The sequence below is a fragment of the Sparus aurata genome, chromosome 4, assembly GCF_900880675.1.
Source record: "Sparus aurata chromosome 4, fSpaAur1.1, whole genome shotgun sequence".
NCBI lineage: Eukaryota > Metazoa > Chordata > Actinopteri > Spariformes > Sparidae > Sparus > Sparus aurata.
In genome coordinates, this window is record NC_044190.1 from 26,102,286 (window position 1) to 26,121,754 (window position 19,469).

Below are 19,469 nucleotides of genomic sequence, written 5' to 3' on the forward strand. Positions count from 1 at the left end.
CCCAAGACAAAGGGATTCTTTATGCATGTTGCAGTGGGAGAATTTCCACAGCGGTGTAAGGTCTCCCAGGACGACGTCAAATTCCAGTACTGTCGAAATGTAAGCTACTTCATAGACACAACAAAAGGTTTTGGTCTATGTTAAAGACTATGATGTAAACTGCCGCAAAATATCGGGATATTGCTCTGCGTTAGGCAACTTCTGCAGTGTTTAAATGGTGTTGCTGGTTCAAGGTTTATAATACAGCAAATATATATTTCACAGCAACACTTTCCTACTAGCATGCATTTTAGTAGCATATTAGCCCTTTATTTGTCAATATCGAGCACTTGCAGTCAGGCCTTAGTCTGCATGACCACATTTTAGAACTACTTGGCCATTAACTTATATTTTCCACTAAATAACCTAATAACTGCTGCTTAATGAGAGTAAGGACGGAAGTTGCTGTACATGAAGTACCACAAGAATAAGTCATTACCCCTATACAATAACATGGCACACACTAAACCTAAATGGTGACAAACCTGATTCTGTAATAGATCCTTCTTAGTATAGTTTACACTAATCCATTAATAGTTGCTTTGATCTGCCCCAATACTGATCCAGCAGACCGGTTTGGACATCCCCGGTGTGTATTTTTGTTCTCTGTAGAGAATATGAATGATTCCCAAAAGAATATCCAAAGCAAATCAAAGGTACTGAAGATATTACTAATGTTGCATATCTGCAGTGATATTTACTGATCAATTGTGTTGCTCTGCAAATCTTCACATACCATTAGGGACAGTTTACACAAATGCAGACAAACATACTATGTACACACGGTGATACTCGCCCCCAGGAACATTCTTGCTGTGATGTTATCAGAAAGCAAAATCATGGAGCTACAACTTCAGCAGGAGAATTAGGAACATCTTGTACCGATCCTGTCTATGTACCCATCTGGATGTACAAGTGATGTAGAACAACACAAGAGACAATAAACATAAGAAGTACTTTGCCTGCTTTATCTACTTTGTTTGCTGAGACCACACAATGTCATTTAATCTTCATCAAAATCTCAACAACAAAGCATGCCACACATGGGAAAATTTAAACACCAAGCTACCGCCTTTAAGACATCTGATTCCTTCGTGGGGCCTCAGTTTACAAATTCAAGACTCAGAAAGACTTCTTAGTATACCAGAGACAGCTATTAAAGCTTATATAGAATTCACTACCATCTCAGTTTCAATGCCACACAACAACATTAGATGTAGGACTAAAAGATAAGCAGATAAAAAATCATACCACCATTGTTTGATTGTGATATGAGTCAAGATTGGGAAGTGGGTATGTTAATTTTTGCATTTCATTTTCATTGCCATGTACCAAATAAGCATGTTCCCTTAAGTCTGGAGTCAAAAATAATATGATGGTCCTATTTTGATTAAATCTCGCTTAAGGGTCGCTTTGCTAGACTGTATTGGACTGTGCGGGTGTTCATGGTGTTCATAAATCTTGCACTGCATCAAAAATGGTATAACAGACTCAAAAACACATCGAGCAAAGTATCATCACTATTCTTTCACAACTTATTTCATAATAACTTGCCGGTTGTCACTTGAGCTAAAGCTGCAACTTCTGGGGGAAATAAGACTGACGAGGTTGATAGTGCCAGAGGCTGGGTTCCTCAACAATTTACAGAGAAACCTATTATCTCTAACACAAGCCACAGGGCTCTTTCTGCTTTTATAAACACATACAACTCACTGATAAGTGAAAGTCCTTCAGATGCCACAGAAAAGCTGCGCAATGACATGCATGAATTCAGGGGCCCTCAGAGGACAGCCCTGGAGGGGGGGTGGAGAAAATCCCCATGCATCAAGGCTGAATAATGGCAAATGTCTCCTAAACTGCAGAAAATAACAATAAGTAAGAGATGATGCGGACACTGCCAAGACAACCAGTCGCAGCTGCTCCCATCAGAAAATATATGGTGGAGGAGAAATGGCAACAGTAGAGCAAATCAAGATGTACGTCTGAGACAGGACTGCTGGGCTGCTGCTAACGATACACACTGTGCTCTCTGTCTGTGAAACGACTACCAGCCACCCTGACCAGGCCAGCAAAACACATGAGAAAAAGATGTATATAGCTTGACAGCATTGAGCCTGAAACTGAGGCTAAGCATAGTTTCTACAACGCTTCACAATTACAATAAGCCCGGCTGCTGCTGCCTGTCTGTCTGTCTCCCACAAAACGCTGCTGAAGTGACTGAAGGCCAGATAAACTAACGTTAGTGTTCACGGAGAAGCACTAAAACGTGAACACACACAATGTTAGTAACTTGTGTGAATATTGCAGAGAAAACGTATCAAGAGGAACCAAAGTGGGACAGCTAGCCACCTAGCCTGACACATACTCCAGACAGAAGACAACAAAGACAGCACGTACCTGCTTCTAAGTCCTTTTTTCAAAGTGTGTCACCGTCCTTTTCGTAACATGGGAGGTTAAATCCTGTGGGAGATAATGACAAGCGTTGAAAACGGGTAGTTATCGCAGTGTTAACCCTAGCTGCAACTAGGCAGGCCTACACAGAAATCGCGATCCGAGGACGTTCAGTGGCTGGGATTGTGAAACTGACAACACAGTCCCGAGCTGATCCGAGAAGCAAAATCGAAGGCAATGGGCCCAGGATGGCTACGAGCTAAGCTAACATAAAGGCTAGTCCCACTTCACCCACCAAATACCCGATTACGCTCAGCCATTTTGACTCGCGACTGAATCCTGTCGACTCTTAAAAGCCGGGGCGACCTCTCTATTGTGTTTCTATTTTACAAGATAGAAATGTCTCACTATTAGCCCTCGACGAAGTTGCCATTCCTGCCTTCCGAGGTATCCACTCTTGTTTACCCAGCAGGTCGTCTGTTCGCTGGCTCCGGCTACAACGCTGTCGTTGTCCTCACCGCCGCAAGAGGGCGCCAGACCGCAGCCAGCAAGCCTGCGACTTTACGACACTTTGCGACAGTTGGATTTAACTTTAATCCCTTTACATTTCTAAGCAGAGCGTTTTGATACAAACAAACTGTGTGTGGAGAGGAAACCCTCTCGTCGTCTATTTTCATTTCAGAGAAGAAGCCCCGTGTTATATCACGTCTAAACGCCCATGCAGTGATGATAATATAAGTTTATGCACCCTTGTTTTGAATGTGTCGCCTTACTACATCATCGATTCAAAGTACTAGCGCGCCCACTAGCGGATATAGGCTGAAAGTGGAAGAAGGTGACAAACCCTCAAATACAAAATTCTTAAGAATGTGTAATTGCACTGATTAATAATGACGTAGTTATTACTTATTAATCCAGTCTATTCATAGGAATAATTATGTGGTAACGTGATCACAATCTATAATTACATATAGGCTACCTGACAAGCACTACCACTGAGAAGCATAAATAATCCCACAAGTGTAAATTATTCATACATAGCCATACATATCCAGAATGCAAGGAATCATTATTTGAGATGAGAGTGACAATGATCGACTGAATGGTTAAAAAGCTGTTGCTGAAAGTGAATCACCGATCACACATAGGCCTACAGACTTTTCCCTCTAACGTGAATATTAACAAAATGCATTGATAATTGCTGACCATACCATTGACTGTGTGAACATCTTTAACAGGTTGGATTTTTTGCAGTTTGCAATGTTATCATGTGTATTTTTAACACAATATCAGTATTTCATATTCAAATATCACGATTATCTACAATATCTCTATTGCAACTCCCCTTGTGTGTCCTGATGCCTGTTTAGATGCCTGAAAAGGTAAATAAAAGGCACAGATTAGTAAAAAAAAAAAAAAAAAAAAAAGATCAGAAAACACCCACAATTTGATTTTTTATTTTTAAATAAATCTCCTATCACAGTAACTGTCATTGACCGCAGTTAGGCATGTTCTGGAGATTAAATTAACATAGAAGGGAAGAGCAATGTCTTGACTTTAGAGATTGTACTGCTGCTCACTCTTTATCTTTTCATTTAATCACCATGTATGTTTGTATATGCAGGGGCTGAGTCTTGTTTGCTAAAATTAAAATGTAGAGAAAGATGGCATTTCATTTGAACCTAAACATAAACAGAGACTAACTTAATCAAACAAATGTGAAGATTTACTCATTTTTGTAGAATATAAAAAGATGGGTAAGGCTTCAGTGTGATTCTGTGAATACATATTATGTCTGGTTGGTCAGGTGTAATGACATTTTTGTATCCTATTAACCTTGACAGGTGCAGGACAGCACATGGTCAAGATCTTGCATATTGTGCAAAACAATAAGTTGTAATAAATCTACAGGTATCAGAAGCTGCTGGATCAAGTTTTAGTGGGTCTCGATTAGATGGAAAGCCAAAAGTCTTCTGAGATCAACAAGAGAAGCAGCTGAACCTGTGTGAATGCTGCTTGACTGTGTGACAGCTGGGTACCTGTGAGCATTAACATATAGGCTGAAGATAAAGCCAAGGCCTGTGTAACTGCTTATTCTTTAATGAAGAATTGTCTGTGAGTATAAAGAATTTTCTCAACCCCATTCTTAAACAAACAAACAAACAAAAAACAAGAAAAAACAAACAAACACTAAAATATGTGTCCATTTTAGTGGAAAGACTCTAACCAGCTACTTATAAACCTTTGATGGAAGCTGCAGTAATGAGTTAAAGGGGAAGTGAAGTTAACACTCTGCCACAACCACCACTTCTTATTAATTAAGTTTACTTGGCTTTTATTTTCTACTGTAATAGACAAGAGATGTGTGCTGTAATGAAAGAAAAGACATTCAAACTGTTAATTTCTTTAGAGATGCTGCCTTTTAAATATATATTTAAAAGGCAGCATATTTTAATAATATTTTATAGAACATTGGTTCACTTGATCCTCCACTACAGGAAGTGGCGTTGTGACGTTTTATGACGACAAACACAGACAACGAAGAAGAAGCTGGGCAAATAGTCCTCGCGCCGTTGTATGCGCGCACGACTCGTTAATCTTGAGGTAAAATGGCGACGGGTGCCATTTCCACGGAGTGTAAGAAAATATCCGAATTGAGAGTTGTTGATCTTAAATCCGAGCTCAAACGACGGAATTTAGATACAACTGGTGTAAAGAGCGTCCTTCTATCAAGACTGAGACAGGTAACTGAAAAATGAACGTAATTGGCGCAGAAAAAGGTGGCGGAGCTGGGGAATGCGATGCACAGTTGCAAAAGGCTAACGTTAGCTAGCTAGCTAGCTAATTTACGCCAATGTTGTGACAGATTTCCTGCTAGTCTAGTATTCAGTCACGTTAACGTTAAGGTCAGACGCACAGGTGTAACTTAAGCGTTCATCCAATGGGAGGGTCAATACAGACATGTGCATCTGCCTCGAAACAACGCACGAATAAGGGTGGCTGCACTTCAAGCTTTGCGATGTTAATGAGCATACTGCACAGTAGCATGTTCAGTCAGTCAGAATCAGTATTTCTTCATTGTCCCTCAAACGGGGAAATATGTAATCTGTTATTGCACAGGGGCGTAGTTTTATTGTGAACTGCGCGGAGGACCACGCGCATGCTTTTACGACGAAGATATTAGTTGACCATCGGGGTCAATTAAGATGTTAAAGGGAAAGTCACGGGAAAGTGCTGATCAATCGATCCTCCGTTTATTACACTAGATGTTATGAAAGCTCGTAAGACATTTTTACAAAAAAAAAACAGTGCTGTACACCCACTGTCGTATCTGTGAAACCTTTTTTTTAATACTTTAATAAAATCTTATTGCTTTTTTTATGCATTTTACGGACACTGACAAAGATTAAAAAATAAACGAACCAAGCAAATGATCAGAAAAGGAACACGCTGGATTGCCATGTCTCTACAGATTGTCCCTGTGATATGTCAGTGTGATAGTCCTTATCCTGTCGTTGATGTGTTTGACCAGTCCATTTCTCCCACTTTTCTCGACATTGTTCCTCTTGAGTCCATGACATATATTTCATTCTCAATTTTAAGCCAATCATCCTGTGTTGGTGGATCTGGCTTGTACCATTTTCTCGCTTTTTTACAAGCCGCTAACACAATTTTCAACAAATATCTGTCCTCTTTTAACTCAACATTTCCTGTCATATGGCCAAAATACAGTAGTACAGATGACTTGGATATGTCATGATCCATAATTCTGACGATAACCAGGTGAACGTCTTCACAAAATTTTATGATTTTAGGGCAAAGCCAAAAAACATTTACATTTGTAGCCCCACACTTACTCCAACATGGCTGTGATACAGACAAGTATTTATTCATGAAACCTTTATTGTATTTGCAGAAAATAAAATTAATTAAGAAATTAATTCTAGCAGATTTTACTTGCCTATCAAATCTGTAGTACATTGTCCCAGAGAGGTTTAAGATTCTTTTAAACAGTATGTGAAACCTTTTATCCCATTTGTGGAAATCCAAAACAAGGCGATTTCACTGATTTTATAAAAGCTGTTTCAGTTTTTATTTATTTTTATTTTTTTAAATGTCTTTCTTAAGGCTCTTGAGGATGAAGGTGGGGACCCAGAAATCATTCAGATCCAGCCTCCAACTGACTCATTACCTCGTAAAGGTGGAAAGGCAAAAGGTAATCTTTTTAACCAATGACATATGGGGGCTAAGCAAGTCAATATATTCTTGTTTTCATGTTGGTTTTTCAAATTTGAATTATTTCACCTTGCAGGGAGAAAAGGGGATTCGGACCTGGACACCACAGGGGACGAAGATGTATTGTCCAAGGTGACTATGGCACCCATTTCTGTTCATGTTTGCCACAACTCTGCTGCTTTTTAGGCATTTTTGCATTGTGTGCCACATTTGTAGAGTTACCATTACCATCATGAGAGCTGTTTGAATGCGTTATGCAAAGGCAACCAATAAATTATTTGAAGTTTTGGTCACACATGGCTCTGAGGAAGTAAAATATGTAATACAGGAAGCAGTTCATACACTAGAGTTATATACTTACAAGTATTATTAACACACTACTCTAAAATGTAAATCAGACCTTTCTAAAGCCACAAAAAAAAATGTGCTGCAGTTTGTAGTTTTTGGATATAAAGGAAAGCCATCAGAATATTGCAATAATTATTTTCTGTACTTAGTCTAATACTTTTTGTTGCTGTCTGTTGCATTACAGTATTTCTCAGCTCATTCATTTATTTTATTTTCTAGGAAACTGAAGAGGATGAATCAGAAAAGGGTACGTATGCTGGCACACCAATGCCGAATGCTAACTCTAGGTTTTTCTTTTTCACAGCTAACTTATATAATGACAAGAAAGTTCTGGTTAAATGCAAAACCTGCATCTAGTGGTGTTGCATGCATCTACCAGCTACGGCACTATTTAGATCACAATGCACTAGGAGGAGCACCAAGGACATACTTAATGAACACTTCTGAAGACTGACTCAAGTTTTTTTGTTATTGGTACACACATGAATCATTGGATGTGGGTTGCCTTAACCCAGGTACTCCATTTCCTTGGATAACTCGGCATGTTTAAAGAAAATGTGTCTGCTTGTGTGGATTTCCTGTTGCCTCTGTCATTTAACTACATTCCCAAGGGAAACGAAGAGTGAAGGCTCACAAACAGGCTGACATTTAACCATGTCCAATTTAATGGTGATCATTGCACTTTCCTGTTGACATTTTGATTACCATCACTTGTGGACAGAACCTGTCAAGTGCACTGGATAGTGCTGAAAACTTGACTCCCTTCACCACAGGAACCGGGCTTCCTTTTTTTTACAGGTTTTATAAGGTGATACAGCCTGTGAAAGTGGCCAGGAGTTGGCTAACTCAAGGACGCTTGTAGAGATGCCAAAGCCTTGTGTCAGGATGCAACTGAAATATCTAGATACTTCATATATTCATCAAAGACATCTATCAACATCGCAAATATTCCTGCCAGCATGATGTGCAGTGCAGAGATGTGATGCCCATCATGGCCAGGGACTGGCAAGGGCAGACTGTTGGGACAGTGGACACACTTTTGTACACAGTTGTGTATAGTTAACTGGACACATAACAAGTTGGATTTGACGATGATGGATGAGTGTTCTGAAATCTTCTGATAAGACATCGATGACATTGAATGTTGAAGAAACACTGGAAGCAACTGAAGATTTACTACAACTCAAATGAACTGAGTTTTGGACTGATCAGCTGGAGATGCATTTTGCGTAATGGAAGAAGCAGAGGGATGAACTGATGAGTTGTTTCACCTCATTTGAACTTTGTCACAAGATTCCCATCTGGAGAACTGCCACACTTGTAGGAAGCATCTGGAGTTGCATATTCAGAATGAATGATGACTCAAGTTCTTAAGATGTGTCAAGAAATGAAGAGCACTAAATCCACCCCCATTTCCAGTGAAGATTGTGTGTTTTGTGTCTTCCTGTGGTGTCTACGCCCTCGATGACCATTAACACTAAATGTGCTTTCTATTCTACTTTTTAGGTCAAGTTACAATCGACATGTCAATGTTAAAAGTTGTTTTTTGCCATGTTTATCCTTGTTAAATCCCTCAGATGTAACTGATACAGATGATGGTACTCGTGAAAATTCTAAGCCAGCACCGTGTGAAGACGGCCTCGCTCAGCCTGAGGCTGAGGCCGAGGCTGAACGAGAGTCAGGGGCTGTGGCGGCTGAGGCTGACTCAGAGCCTGAGCCAGATGTCGAAGCTGAGCCAGACCTGGATGCGGAGGCTGAGCCAGACCTGGATGAGGATGCTGAGCCAGAGGTAGATGAGGATGCCGACCCAGAGATGGATGGGGAGGCTGAGCCAGAGATGGAGACTGACGATCTGGCTGAGATGGATGCTGAAGCCATTGGTTCCTCCAAAGAAGCTGAGGATGATCACCTGTCTGTCTCAATCCCAAATGAAGATGCCATCACCCTAGATGTCGATGGCGACGATCTCCTGGAAACAGGTAAACATGTGAAACTTCCAGATACAGAGGCCGAGAAGGGCACTGATGAGCCAGAGGCCTCCGCTGAGATGGGCCCAGATGATGACATGAAGGCGGAAGAGACGGAGGGTAAGAAAGATGATGGATCCAGGGGTGAGGCCGCGAAGAAAGATGGCAGAGAGGCCTTGAAGAAAGCTGAAACGGGAGATAAAGAAAAGGATTCTGGGAAGAAAGGCCCCTCCACTACTGGGGCGTCAGGTCAAGCAAAGAGGTTTGTCTTTCTATGTCAGTTCTTTGATACTACTACCAAGTCCAGCTCACTAAGAACGCAACATTGTGGGTAGCATCAAGATTTTTTTTTTTTGCCATAAGGGAAATGTTCACTGGTGTACCTAATCCTGCCATTTACTACTTTTGATTTATTTTCTGAAGTTGGTTAAATTGTGACATTTACCAGGAGCTCTGAAAACACTTTTATTTTGTTACTTTGACCTTTCCAGCAGTTTTAAAGCCTTTTCTACGCAAGGCATTGTAAAAGAGCATTAGACCCCGTGATGGCTGTGTTTTTTTTATTTTTTTGTTTTTGGTCAAATGATTCGCTGTGAAGTTGAACAAACCTCCGAAGATTTCATTGGTCCAATGAATAAATTGGCTGACAACCTGACCCATCTCACCACCGGAAAAGAAATGAAGCCTTTGGTTCAGATCTACGCCTTGCCGACAGGATTTATTTTTTTTTCTGAAAAGAACAAAATATGGTGTTTTGTTTCACTAGATGTGTGAATGTCTCTTAACACCAGAGTTTTTTTGTTTTTTTTTTACCTTCACTTATTTCTTTTGTTGTTGCAACATTTGCTTTGTAGCTCTTCAAGAGACAGAGATGGAAAAGCTGCAAAAGACGACAAGGGTAAGAATTACTAAATTTAGTTGTTAGAAATATGAAACCCATGATAGCTTTTCCTGTTTGGTTCAACTTGAAGCAAAGTTTTACATCCATTGCCTGCTAAATATGTTTTGTAAAACGTCTTCATCAGGAGTTGTTAGCAGCAGCAGCAGTAGCAGCAACAGCAGCTCTTCTCGTAACATTTGGGTTAGCGGCCTGTCTTCAAACACCAAAGCAGCTGATCTTAAGAACCTGTTTGGCAAATATGGGAAGGTAAATGATGTGAACTTTTTTTGGAATTAGTTGTTTGTAAAATATCTGTGAATTTAAGCTCAGTGTTGATGATAAATGTTGAAATTAACAGGTTTTGAGCGCCAAGGTGGTTACAAATGCTCGCAGCCCTGGTTCAAAGTGTTATGGCTTGGTGACGATGTCCTCCAGTAATGAGGTGACACGGTGCGTCTCCCACCTCGACTGTACAGAGCTTCATGGACAGCAGATATATGTTGAAAGGGTACGTTAAGAATCAGATATCAAGTCAGAATTGTTTTCAGGGATCTTGATCAGTGTAATGTAACCCTATCATTTGTGGATAAATAGTGGGCCTGCATTTATTCCATTGCTGCTGTTTTTCAGGCCAAAAATGATCCATTCAAAAAGGACAGCTCAAAGAAGGAAGCAGAGGACAAAGCAAGTTCAAGCAAATCAAGTGACAAGCGCATTTCCACAGGAGCAAAGTTGGCTAACAAGTGGGTGACACTAAAAGTCAAAGTTGATACTGTTGTTAATCTAAAGCACATTTAACATTTACATTTTTCTCTATCCTAACATGTAGAACACCGCCATCTTACAAAAAAGAAGACAAGAAATTGGATAAACTTTCAGAAAAGGACAAAGATTTAGCCAAGAAACAGGATCCCAAAGGTGGAAAATCTGAGTCCGTTTCATCCAACTCTGGAAATGATTCTTCGAAGAAAGATGACAGAAAGCACGGGCGTATGTTTTAACAGATTTTCTCATCTCTAAATTAGATAATCTAACTTTGATTTGATCAAGAAGCATATGTCTGTTCTCTCACTTTTATCTTTTATTTTTCTCTAGGACCAAAGAGCCCAGGCAAGATGGTGCCGATGTATCATAACAGAGGAGACAATAATTTTGGCAAAATGAGACCTTTCAGGAGGGGCGGGAGATACTTCGATAGAGTACGACTATATATTTTTTATTCTATTACATTTAATTGAATTGTAATTTAAAGCATGTTTAAGATCTGTCATCAAAGGATATGAAATCAGATTTAGCTTGGTTCTTTTTTTTTCTTTTTTTGCAGCCTTTTGTCAACATGAACGTTCAGAGGCGGCCAAAATGGTTGATTCCTCCTGAAGAGGTATAAAACATAGCATTTATCTTTAAATGTATTTATTTTTTAAATTTAAATGATTCTTTCTTAGCCTTTTTTTAAAATGTATATATAACTTCTACATTTCTATTTTCCCTTTGCAGTTGGAGATGATGAAAGACAAACCGCGTCCTTTTATGAACAAGGGGGAAGACATCCTGCCATTTGAGAAGATGAAGGAGCAGAGGATGCGTGAACGGATGGCTCGTGTGGATCGTGTCCGTAGAGCTGTAGAGTTGCGCAGGTAGTCATAAACACAGTTCATACATTTTGTTGATTTAAAATGTGTGTGTTAAGAATCTTCCCAAATTTCTAAGACAAGGGATGTTTTTTTTTTCTTCCTAAGGCGTCGTGAAATTGCTGAACGAGATCGTCGGGAGCGTGAGCGCGTCCGTCTCTTGCGTGAGCGAGAAGAACGGGAGAACCTGCTCCGGGAGCGCCAGAGACTGGAGATGGAGAGACAAAAACTGGAAAGGGAGCGCCTGGAGAGGGAGAGGCTTGAGAGAGAGAGAGTCCGTATTGAGCAGGTACTTGAACACATTTACCTGCTTGTCAAAGTTAACACCTTTTTGTAGTCAAATGTTCAGGCATCCCTGCATTCTCCCCTTCTCAGTGATTTAATGATTGTGTCAAACTGTCGTAGTCCGGGACTTAAGGTGCGCAGAAGGAAAAAGCAGCATTACTGCTGTGTCTATTAGTGAGAATAAGCTGTTGGTCATTAATTTATTTGTAATTTACCAATTTATTTTTTTTTTGAAAGTATTAAACGACACTCCCAACAAAATCACATAGTCTGCCTGTGATTGTGTTAGGACACCCAAGTCTCTGTCATTAAATCTAATTAAGTATTTTGTCTTTCAGGAACGGCGTAAAGAGGCAGAGCGCATGGCACGTGAACGTGAGGAGCTGCGGAGGCAGCAAGAGCAGCTCCGATATGAGCAAGAAAAAAGAAACAATCTCAAGAGAGGCCGTGAAGTGGAACACGGGTATTTACACTTAGTTTTGGTCCCTTAGCAGTTTTGTGGTGTTATCATAAATAAGATGATGATTGATCATGAAACTAAACTGAACTCAAGTGATTATACACTTCATAGAAAAGTTAACAGAGAGGAAGCTCCCTGATAAGATCCAAAACACCTCTTAATGGCCAAATGCTGGTCAAAAATTAGTGGATACATGTGTTAGTCGGCATCATTAAACTAGTCCCCATTTTGTCTCAGGTATGTTAATTTTGAGTGAAATAAAACTGAAGATTCTGTTTTGGCTACACGCTGACTCCACACTAATTTCCTTTCAACTGTTCGTACTGCCTTGTAATGATTGGACTTTCCTGGTCTCTAATTAACTGACATTCATAATGCACAGTATACATCTGTAATATAGATTCAGATGGATCTTTATCAGCTTTTTTAAGATATTACTTTTTCTTCCTGTAAGTCATTTTTTCCAATGAATTGTAGCAGGTTTGTTTTGTGGCTCAGTGGCTGTGAGGGTGAACTTTTACACCAAGTAATCACCCTCTCTAAGCAAGAACAATGTTGTGTTTAAATGTAAAGTATAAATAAACAGTACCACAACACATTTGAACATTTTCAAATAACAGAAGTGACAACCCTAAGCATTGCTGATCAAATGACTCATGAGATATGTCTGTATTGTGTCAGTCGCAGAGACGACTCCTATTGGAATGGAAACAAGAAGATGCAGTCTGAGTCTGATGTCCGTTTGAACCAAGGCTCAAACTTCAACCGGCAGCAGAACCGCTTTTCCAACTTCAATCCCAGGGAGAGAGGTCGCTTTCCAGAGGCTGCTGCCGAGCAACCAAACACGTATGACAGGTACAACTGAAGCATTCCAACATTATAAGTTACAGGAGGCCTTATTTAGGGAAGAAGACACAGTAGGAAGATGCAATAATATAAAAATATTGATGTCTGTATTGACCTGTGTCAACCAGTCACTGGGACATTTGAACAGAGCCATAGTTGCCAGTCAAAATGTAAAGTAAATTGTATTACAAAGATATAGGTTTGGTTAGGAGTTTTATTTTATATTAAGTGTAACATTCACTTCCAGATGAGGTAGTTTTCAGAATTTAGAACAGGGTAAAAAGGTAATCTGTGTGGATCATGAAAATTAGTTAGTGGGCAGTGTGTTTTTACTGAGTCTGTATTTTTGGCCAAACAAGTTAACCATTTTATGCTGTGTCTTGCTAATTAAATTTTTTGTGATGTGACAAATCCCACATTGTTTTTCTTTTAAGACGCAACCGGTTTGATGGTGAGCCAGAGGCAAAGAAGAGTCGCCCTGCTCCTCACAGAGAGAGCTCTGGCTTTGAGCGTTACCCCAAGAACTTTGAAACGGTCCGCAGAGCTGAGCCACCTCCTCCTCCCCGCACCGAACTCCGTGACACAGACCGCAGAGACAGAGATGAGAGGCGGCCTGTGCCCATTCATGATCGCCCTATGGGAGCCAGAGCTACAATGCCGAGCATGTCGCACAACCGTTCACCCAGGGATGGAGGGCATGGATGGAAGAATGATGGCGGCATAAACTCCAACAAGGGAGACTTGAGGTATAAAATGATGCAGTCTTATGAGAAGCATTATTGGGTGCATGTGTTTTTGTTTTGTTTTTCTCCATGAATTGAAAGCTATTTTTTTTGTCTTGTTTTGTATCTGTAATGCTGGGTTGAACAGAGGACCTATGCGCATGCGTACAGAGCGACCAGGCAGAGACGGCCCAGGCCCTTCACTTAGAGGAGGCTCCTCAAGCAGCCGTGGACGAAGCAGCTTTAACGAGCGAGACACAAGACCCATGGTGATGAGCAATCAGGTTAGCTTATCCCCCTTCAAAAAGCATGAGCGCACATCTGAACTCCTGTACTTATCTTAGAGGATATTGACCGGTCATGCAAAAAATACTGTCATTGTAAAATGTCTGATGCTTATCTTAAAGGTCCTATTTATTGTCCATATATTAGCAGCTTGAAATGGGAAATGACAAATGAGACTAGCCTCATCTGTCATTACTTTGCCTGCGCAAGCCTGTGATCAATCTGTTGAAGTTCTTTGATACTGCTGTACTCTGGATTTCTTTGTGAAGGTCATTTTTTCACGCAGTCCAAAGAATGTGACTAAAGGCATGTTCTCGAGTGCCTCGTCTCAGTGCAGTGCCTCTCTGTGCTCCACTAACACAGAGCAGCAGCAGCTAACGATAGTTTAGAAATGCAGAGTTTGTATTTTTAGCTTATCAATAGTAAATTTATCTTTTTGAATTTTCTCTTCTGTTTCTTCAGCCATTCTCCTCTGGACGACAGGTTGTGGTGGAACGTCACAACAGGGAGCAGGGAATGAGGAAGGAGTGGCACGGTGGATCAAGCTCCCAGGAAAGGGGCTTCCCCGATAATCGCAGAATGGGAGACAGCCGGGGCAGCATGATGGCTCCTTCAAGGTATACCAAATTTTATGAATAAACACCAACCAAACTGCCTAACCCTGTTCTCAGCCATCTCAGACTTTTCCTCTGTTTCTCTCTTTGCAGTCACTCTTCATCTGGACTGAACCGAATTGTACAGATCACCAGCAGCTCCATTGCCAGCGGTAGCAATGTGGGCGGGTTCAAGCCCTATAAAGGAACGCCGCGGCAGTTTTAACTGCAAACAAATGCTGAAGACTTTTCCTGAACTTTTATTTTTAGGATATCAACAGTTTTAGGTGGCACGTTTGCAGCCTCGAGGTTGATGACACTATTTTATTTTGTATAGACCAGTGTTTACCTCAGTGTAGGGTTTTTCTGACAGTTCTGCTGTACCTTTTGAGTAACCCTGTGCACATGTTTTACTTATATTTAGGAAGATGTTGTACAGCCCTAGGTCTTTGTAACAAGTTTTCAAGTGATGTTAACAACGTCTATGCTACTTGAGTGTTGTATGTACATTTCCAATAGCCCAGTGTCACACTCAGTTTTCCAGTGTAATAAGTCTTATTTTAGTGTATTATAGTGCTCATGAAGTGATAGCAATCATTTGGCTGTTTCTCTGTGAGGAAACAGATGACATTATTTTGAGAAGTCATACTCTGTGTGGATTTCCTGTTTTTGTAAAGTTTAGATGGATTTGCTAAAACAATGTCAAACTGTAAACTAGCCTGCATTGTAGCAAAATACCTCTCACAGGCCATGAGTTGAATAACATACAGGTCTGTGTCTGAAATAAATACTGGGTTTTCAGTCTGTTACAGCAGGGCACTCAGTGGTTTTGTGAAGGAACCACAACACGTTTTTATATTTGCTCATTGTTGTTGTTATTCTGCTGATTTACTGACATCTGGCAGTCAAATAATGTCTCACATTTCTGGTACTTTGGATTTTTCTGTCAGTTCACAACCATATTCCATATTGCTTTCTCAGTCGTTGCAGTTTTATTTCTTAATTCAAAAAAACTAATGAAGTAATTTGTCCTTTTACACTCTGACCAGCACATCTAGATCCACACTGCATGTACATAAGACTGTCACATACACCTGTCAGAATGGGTTGATAAAGCTTGATTAAATTCCTGAGGACTGACTTAGAATGGCTTGTGTTGATTGTAGCATCATTGTCTCCTCTACGTCACCTTCTTTGCTTTGTCCACGTCCCCTCTACCATCCAGTACTATGCTCACTGCCATATGTGCCAGCTTCATTATTTGCCAAAACAACCAGCACTCTTTGGAATGATCCCGTCTGGTATGAGTGTCAGATTGGTGGGATTATTTGATGAAATGGGATTTACGTATATTAGGAATTTATACCATGTGAGCATTATATAAAAAAACAACTGAAGATTTAAGATGGGATCAATGTAAATACGCTCCTGCCACATGTGTTGCTTCATCTTCCTGTCTCACCTCAGACTGTATAGATCATGCCAGTCCATTTTTGAAACCTTATTTTAGAGTAAGTGGGAGAACAGAAGAGCCTTCTCTGATAATATAATTGTTTGGTGTGGCCCCCTGGATGTCCCATGCAATGGATGCAATACTTGTTTGTAATAGCTTCCTGGTCTCTGCTATGTAGAAGGATTCTCTTCCCCCAAACATATGGCTGATGAATTAGAGCAGTGTCACATCCAAGAAAAAATCAGATATGTCCACCATAGCATGGCAGTTTGTAGCATTATCTTTTTTTGTCCATTACTTATCTTGATTTCACCTTTTATTATTTTTACTTTTTATTTAATTCTTGAGCATTTCTGTAGTGAAAAATTTCTATTCCAATTTCAGTTAAATTACTGAAATATAACTCAATTACAAGTAAAACTGGTTTTAAAAATAGTAAAATTACGACGTATTCTTTTCAAACTCTACTCAGATTATTAGATACTGTTTAACTATTGATGTTTAATGATTTATCAAAAGCAGCATTCAATCAACAGGGTTTTTTGCTTCTCCAAATCTTCAGTCTATATTTCTCCAGCTCCTGCTCTTTTCTGCTCAGTGATCATGGTCACACCTCCGAACCTGGGCCTCCTGCACAGTTTACTCTTTTTGTCCGTATGCCAGAGTTTTCATTGATTTGTCAGTTTGAGATAAGTAAGCCTTATTGGCTACAAAACTGCAGATGAAAGGATTTGACATTAGTTTAAACTGTATTTGATTTTAACACATGGTGTAATGCATATTAAAGTACAAGTTAAAGTACAGACTTGAAAATGACTCAAAAGGTACAAGTACTCTGAAAAGTTTAATTAAAGAAATTTGAGTAGATGTAATTAGTGTATAAAGATATATCTATATTAGGGCTGTCAAACGATTAATTTTTTTAATCGCAATTAATCGCAAATTAATCGCAATTTTTTGGGCACATTTTTTTCTGTTCTAAATGTACCTTGATGTATTTTTTAATGTTCTTAATACTTTTAACAACATAAGAAAGGGCAAATATGCTTGCATTATGAACATTTTTGGCGGGGGGGGGCTCTCTGCATCTGCCCTGTGTTTGGCTTGCAAGTGATATTTGAGACTCAATGTACTTCGATGGTAAGTCATTTCATGTCGATAGTACATGCAGATAACTTTTGTCCTGTCGACCGAACCAGCGCCATAGAGAGAAAGAGTTGCGACACTCTGTGATGTCGGCGCCGGGGTGGTCACGTGGTTCATGTAAACCCCAATAGTTCCAAAACACAGGCTGGCTGTCATGTTCTTCTATGGGACAGACAGCAGCGATTGCGTTTTTGAGCGGTAAATATTAAAAAACACATACATCCAAGTACTTTTTTAGCTGTTATTGTGTTATTGCATTTTTGTTAATGTCAGTTTTGCATTTGGAGAGTCAGGGTGACAACAAAAAGCTGTGTATTACTTAGATAACTTTTACATTTTTGGAGGGAAAAGCTTAGTGTTCATGTTTAACTTTTCTTTTAATTATCATGCATGTCATGATAATCGTCTCATGATTTTCATTTTAGTGCAACTGGCCTGTATTATTGATTACCGTGATTTGGCTTATAAATTCCGATTCAGCCATTAGCTTACCTTCGTGGTAGCAGAGGTCTGCCATGGTCTATTCAGCATTCACCCAGCAGCTAGCTTCACTTCTTCTGATGAACATGGTCACCCCAGGACCACAACGTCATGTTAGAACTAAGAATATTACTAGAATATTTAAGATTAAGCCATACACATATTATCAAAACTATTTATTTACGCCTGCATGCTTGGGTCCATAGGTAACTGCAGGGCTATTAAGATTTTTCTCTGTGGCTCTGGGTTCGTAACGTTAGCTGTAACTCAACTCAAGTAACTTAAGCAAATAACAAAACACTTGTAACTCCTGTTACAGTTATTGAGACATCAGTGCAAGGATGGCTGATACGAATCCATGTTTTCAAAGAAAGTATTTTTTATTAAACAATGACAGACAACAAGAATGTGTGTTTGTGTGTGTGAACAAGAAAAACAAAAACCAGGGGCAGGTGATCCATGACATCGCAACCACAAAAAAAAAAAAAAGCTCAGGAGAAGGACCAATGCCAATGCGCAGACCATTTGCAGCAGCCACCGCCATCACCGTCAGCCGCCGTGACCACCACCGTCAGCCGCCATGACCACCACCGTCAGCCGCCATGACCTCCAGCAGCAGCCGCTTAAAATAAAGCGCAGTAGCCTACATACAGTAATGAGAGTAACCATGTTAAAGTAAACACGGAACAGTACAAAACATTAGATGCAGGCAACAACACGTCACGTAATAAAAAAGGTAGTATGTCCCAAAATTCAATGAAATATTAAATGAAATATTTATCACAAACGCCCCCGTATTTCTACCAGTGCTAGCAGCTAGAACGAGTCCTATATCACACACATAACCGACTAATGATGGCTGACACGGTCAGGTTCAGCAGATAAAAGCCAAAATAAATAAAACCCTTTGATAATACATGTAAATTCTGCTTGTTAGTTACCAAACATCATTAATATAAAAGTTGCGAGCGATTCATTACCGGACTCGTACGTTACCTTCACAGCTGGCGACGTCGCGCTAGCGAACTAGCTAGCAGGCAATACTTGAAAATTGTCTCTAACAACCAAGATAAAATATAGATAATTATGCCGTGCACGTACAAATGAAGACCAGTATACGCATCACAAAGGGCCTCTGATACAATATAGACAGTTGACAATTCAAAAGAGGTCGATATTTCAGCAACTTACCTCTGGAACTGTTCGATGCGCCGCAATGTAAGTGAATGAGGTCCAGCGCCGAAATGACAGTGTTTGGAACTATTCCGAGCTCCATAACCCGGAAGTAGGCGGTACAAAGCGCCGCCATTTTTTACAACGGAGGTCTATGGGAGTGTCGCCACTCTGTTAACTCTATCACTCTGGACCGAACCATCTGGCAGTGTTTCGAAAGTAGTTTGCCGTTCATACCGTAAATGACCAAATAATATACGGGTTTCAATTATCCACAGGGTCCCTTTAAACGCCGGTGCAGATGTATATTTTGGTAAATAACCGCCGGTTCCAAATAAATGTCGGGTCTAATTTTTTATTTTTTTTAAAAATTAAGGAAGAAGAGGTGTCCACTGACACTGCACGTTTTTCTTCTTCGCCTTTTTCACGCAGTGTGCTGCTTTCTGTCAGTCAGTATCACACTGATGATCGCCATGGCTCCGGTGCAGCAAAACAATAAAAAGTACCACTTGAAATTCAAACTTTCTGTTAAAA

At 40.1% G+C, this 19,469-nt stretch overlaps 2 protein-coding genes across 4 annotated transcripts in view; one reads left to right on the forward strand and one right to left on the reverse strand.

Annotated features, from left to right (window-relative positions):
* rnf111 (ring finger protein 111) overlaps positions 1–2,957 on the reverse strand; it is a 34,013-nt gene extending 31,056 nt beyond the window's left edge. For 2 of the 3 annotated variants that reach the window (XM_030414774.1, XM_030414772.1), the window contains exons 1-2: positions 2,839–2,957; positions 2,437–2,499 (exon numbers count right to left, since the gene is read on the reverse strand). The gene's annotated coding sequence lies outside the window, so the exon portion shown is untranslated. The remainder of the gene's footprint in view (positions 1–2,436; positions 2,500–2,838) is intronic. The other variant, XM_030414773.1, reaches the window with a different exon arrangement.
* Positions 2,958–5,033: 2,076 nt separating this feature from the next.
* Positions 5,034–15,830, forward strand: sltm (SAFB-like, transcription modulator). Its single transcript, XM_030414327.1, has 20 exons — positions 5,034–5,174; positions 6,559–6,646; positions 6,743–6,798; positions 7,234–7,261; positions 8,592–9,243; positions 9,836–9,879; positions 10,007–10,128; positions 10,220–10,369; positions 10,492–10,604; positions 10,691–10,851; positions 10,957–11,060; positions 11,186–11,242; positions 11,359–11,498; positions 11,601–11,781; positions 12,116–12,240; positions 12,919–13,092; positions 13,518–13,829; positions 13,954–14,089; positions 14,553–14,707; positions 14,798–15,830. The coding sequence occupies exons 1-20, from the start codon at positions 5,040–5,042 to the stop codon at positions 14,907–14,909; spliced, it is 3,045 nt and encodes a 1,014-aa protein (XP_030270187.1). The 5' UTR covers positions 5,034–5,039; the 3' UTR covers positions 14,910–15,830.
* Positions 15,831–19,469: the final 3,639 nt, after the last annotated feature.

Excerpts from the sequence above, each read along its gene's own strand:
- sltm (XM_030414327.1), top strand. The coding sequence starts at position 5,040 with ATGGCGACGGGTGCCATTTCCACGGAGTGTAAGAAAATATCCGAATTG. Across the intron at positions 10,129-10,219 it reads TGTTTGGCAAATATGGGAAG|GTTTTGAGCGCCAAGGTGGT; the intron begins GTAAATGATGTG and ends TGAAATTAACAG. Across the intron at positions 10,370-10,491 it reads AGCAGATATATGTTGAAAGG|GCCAAAAATGATCCATTCAA; the intron begins GTACGTTAAGAA and ends GCTGTTTTTCAG.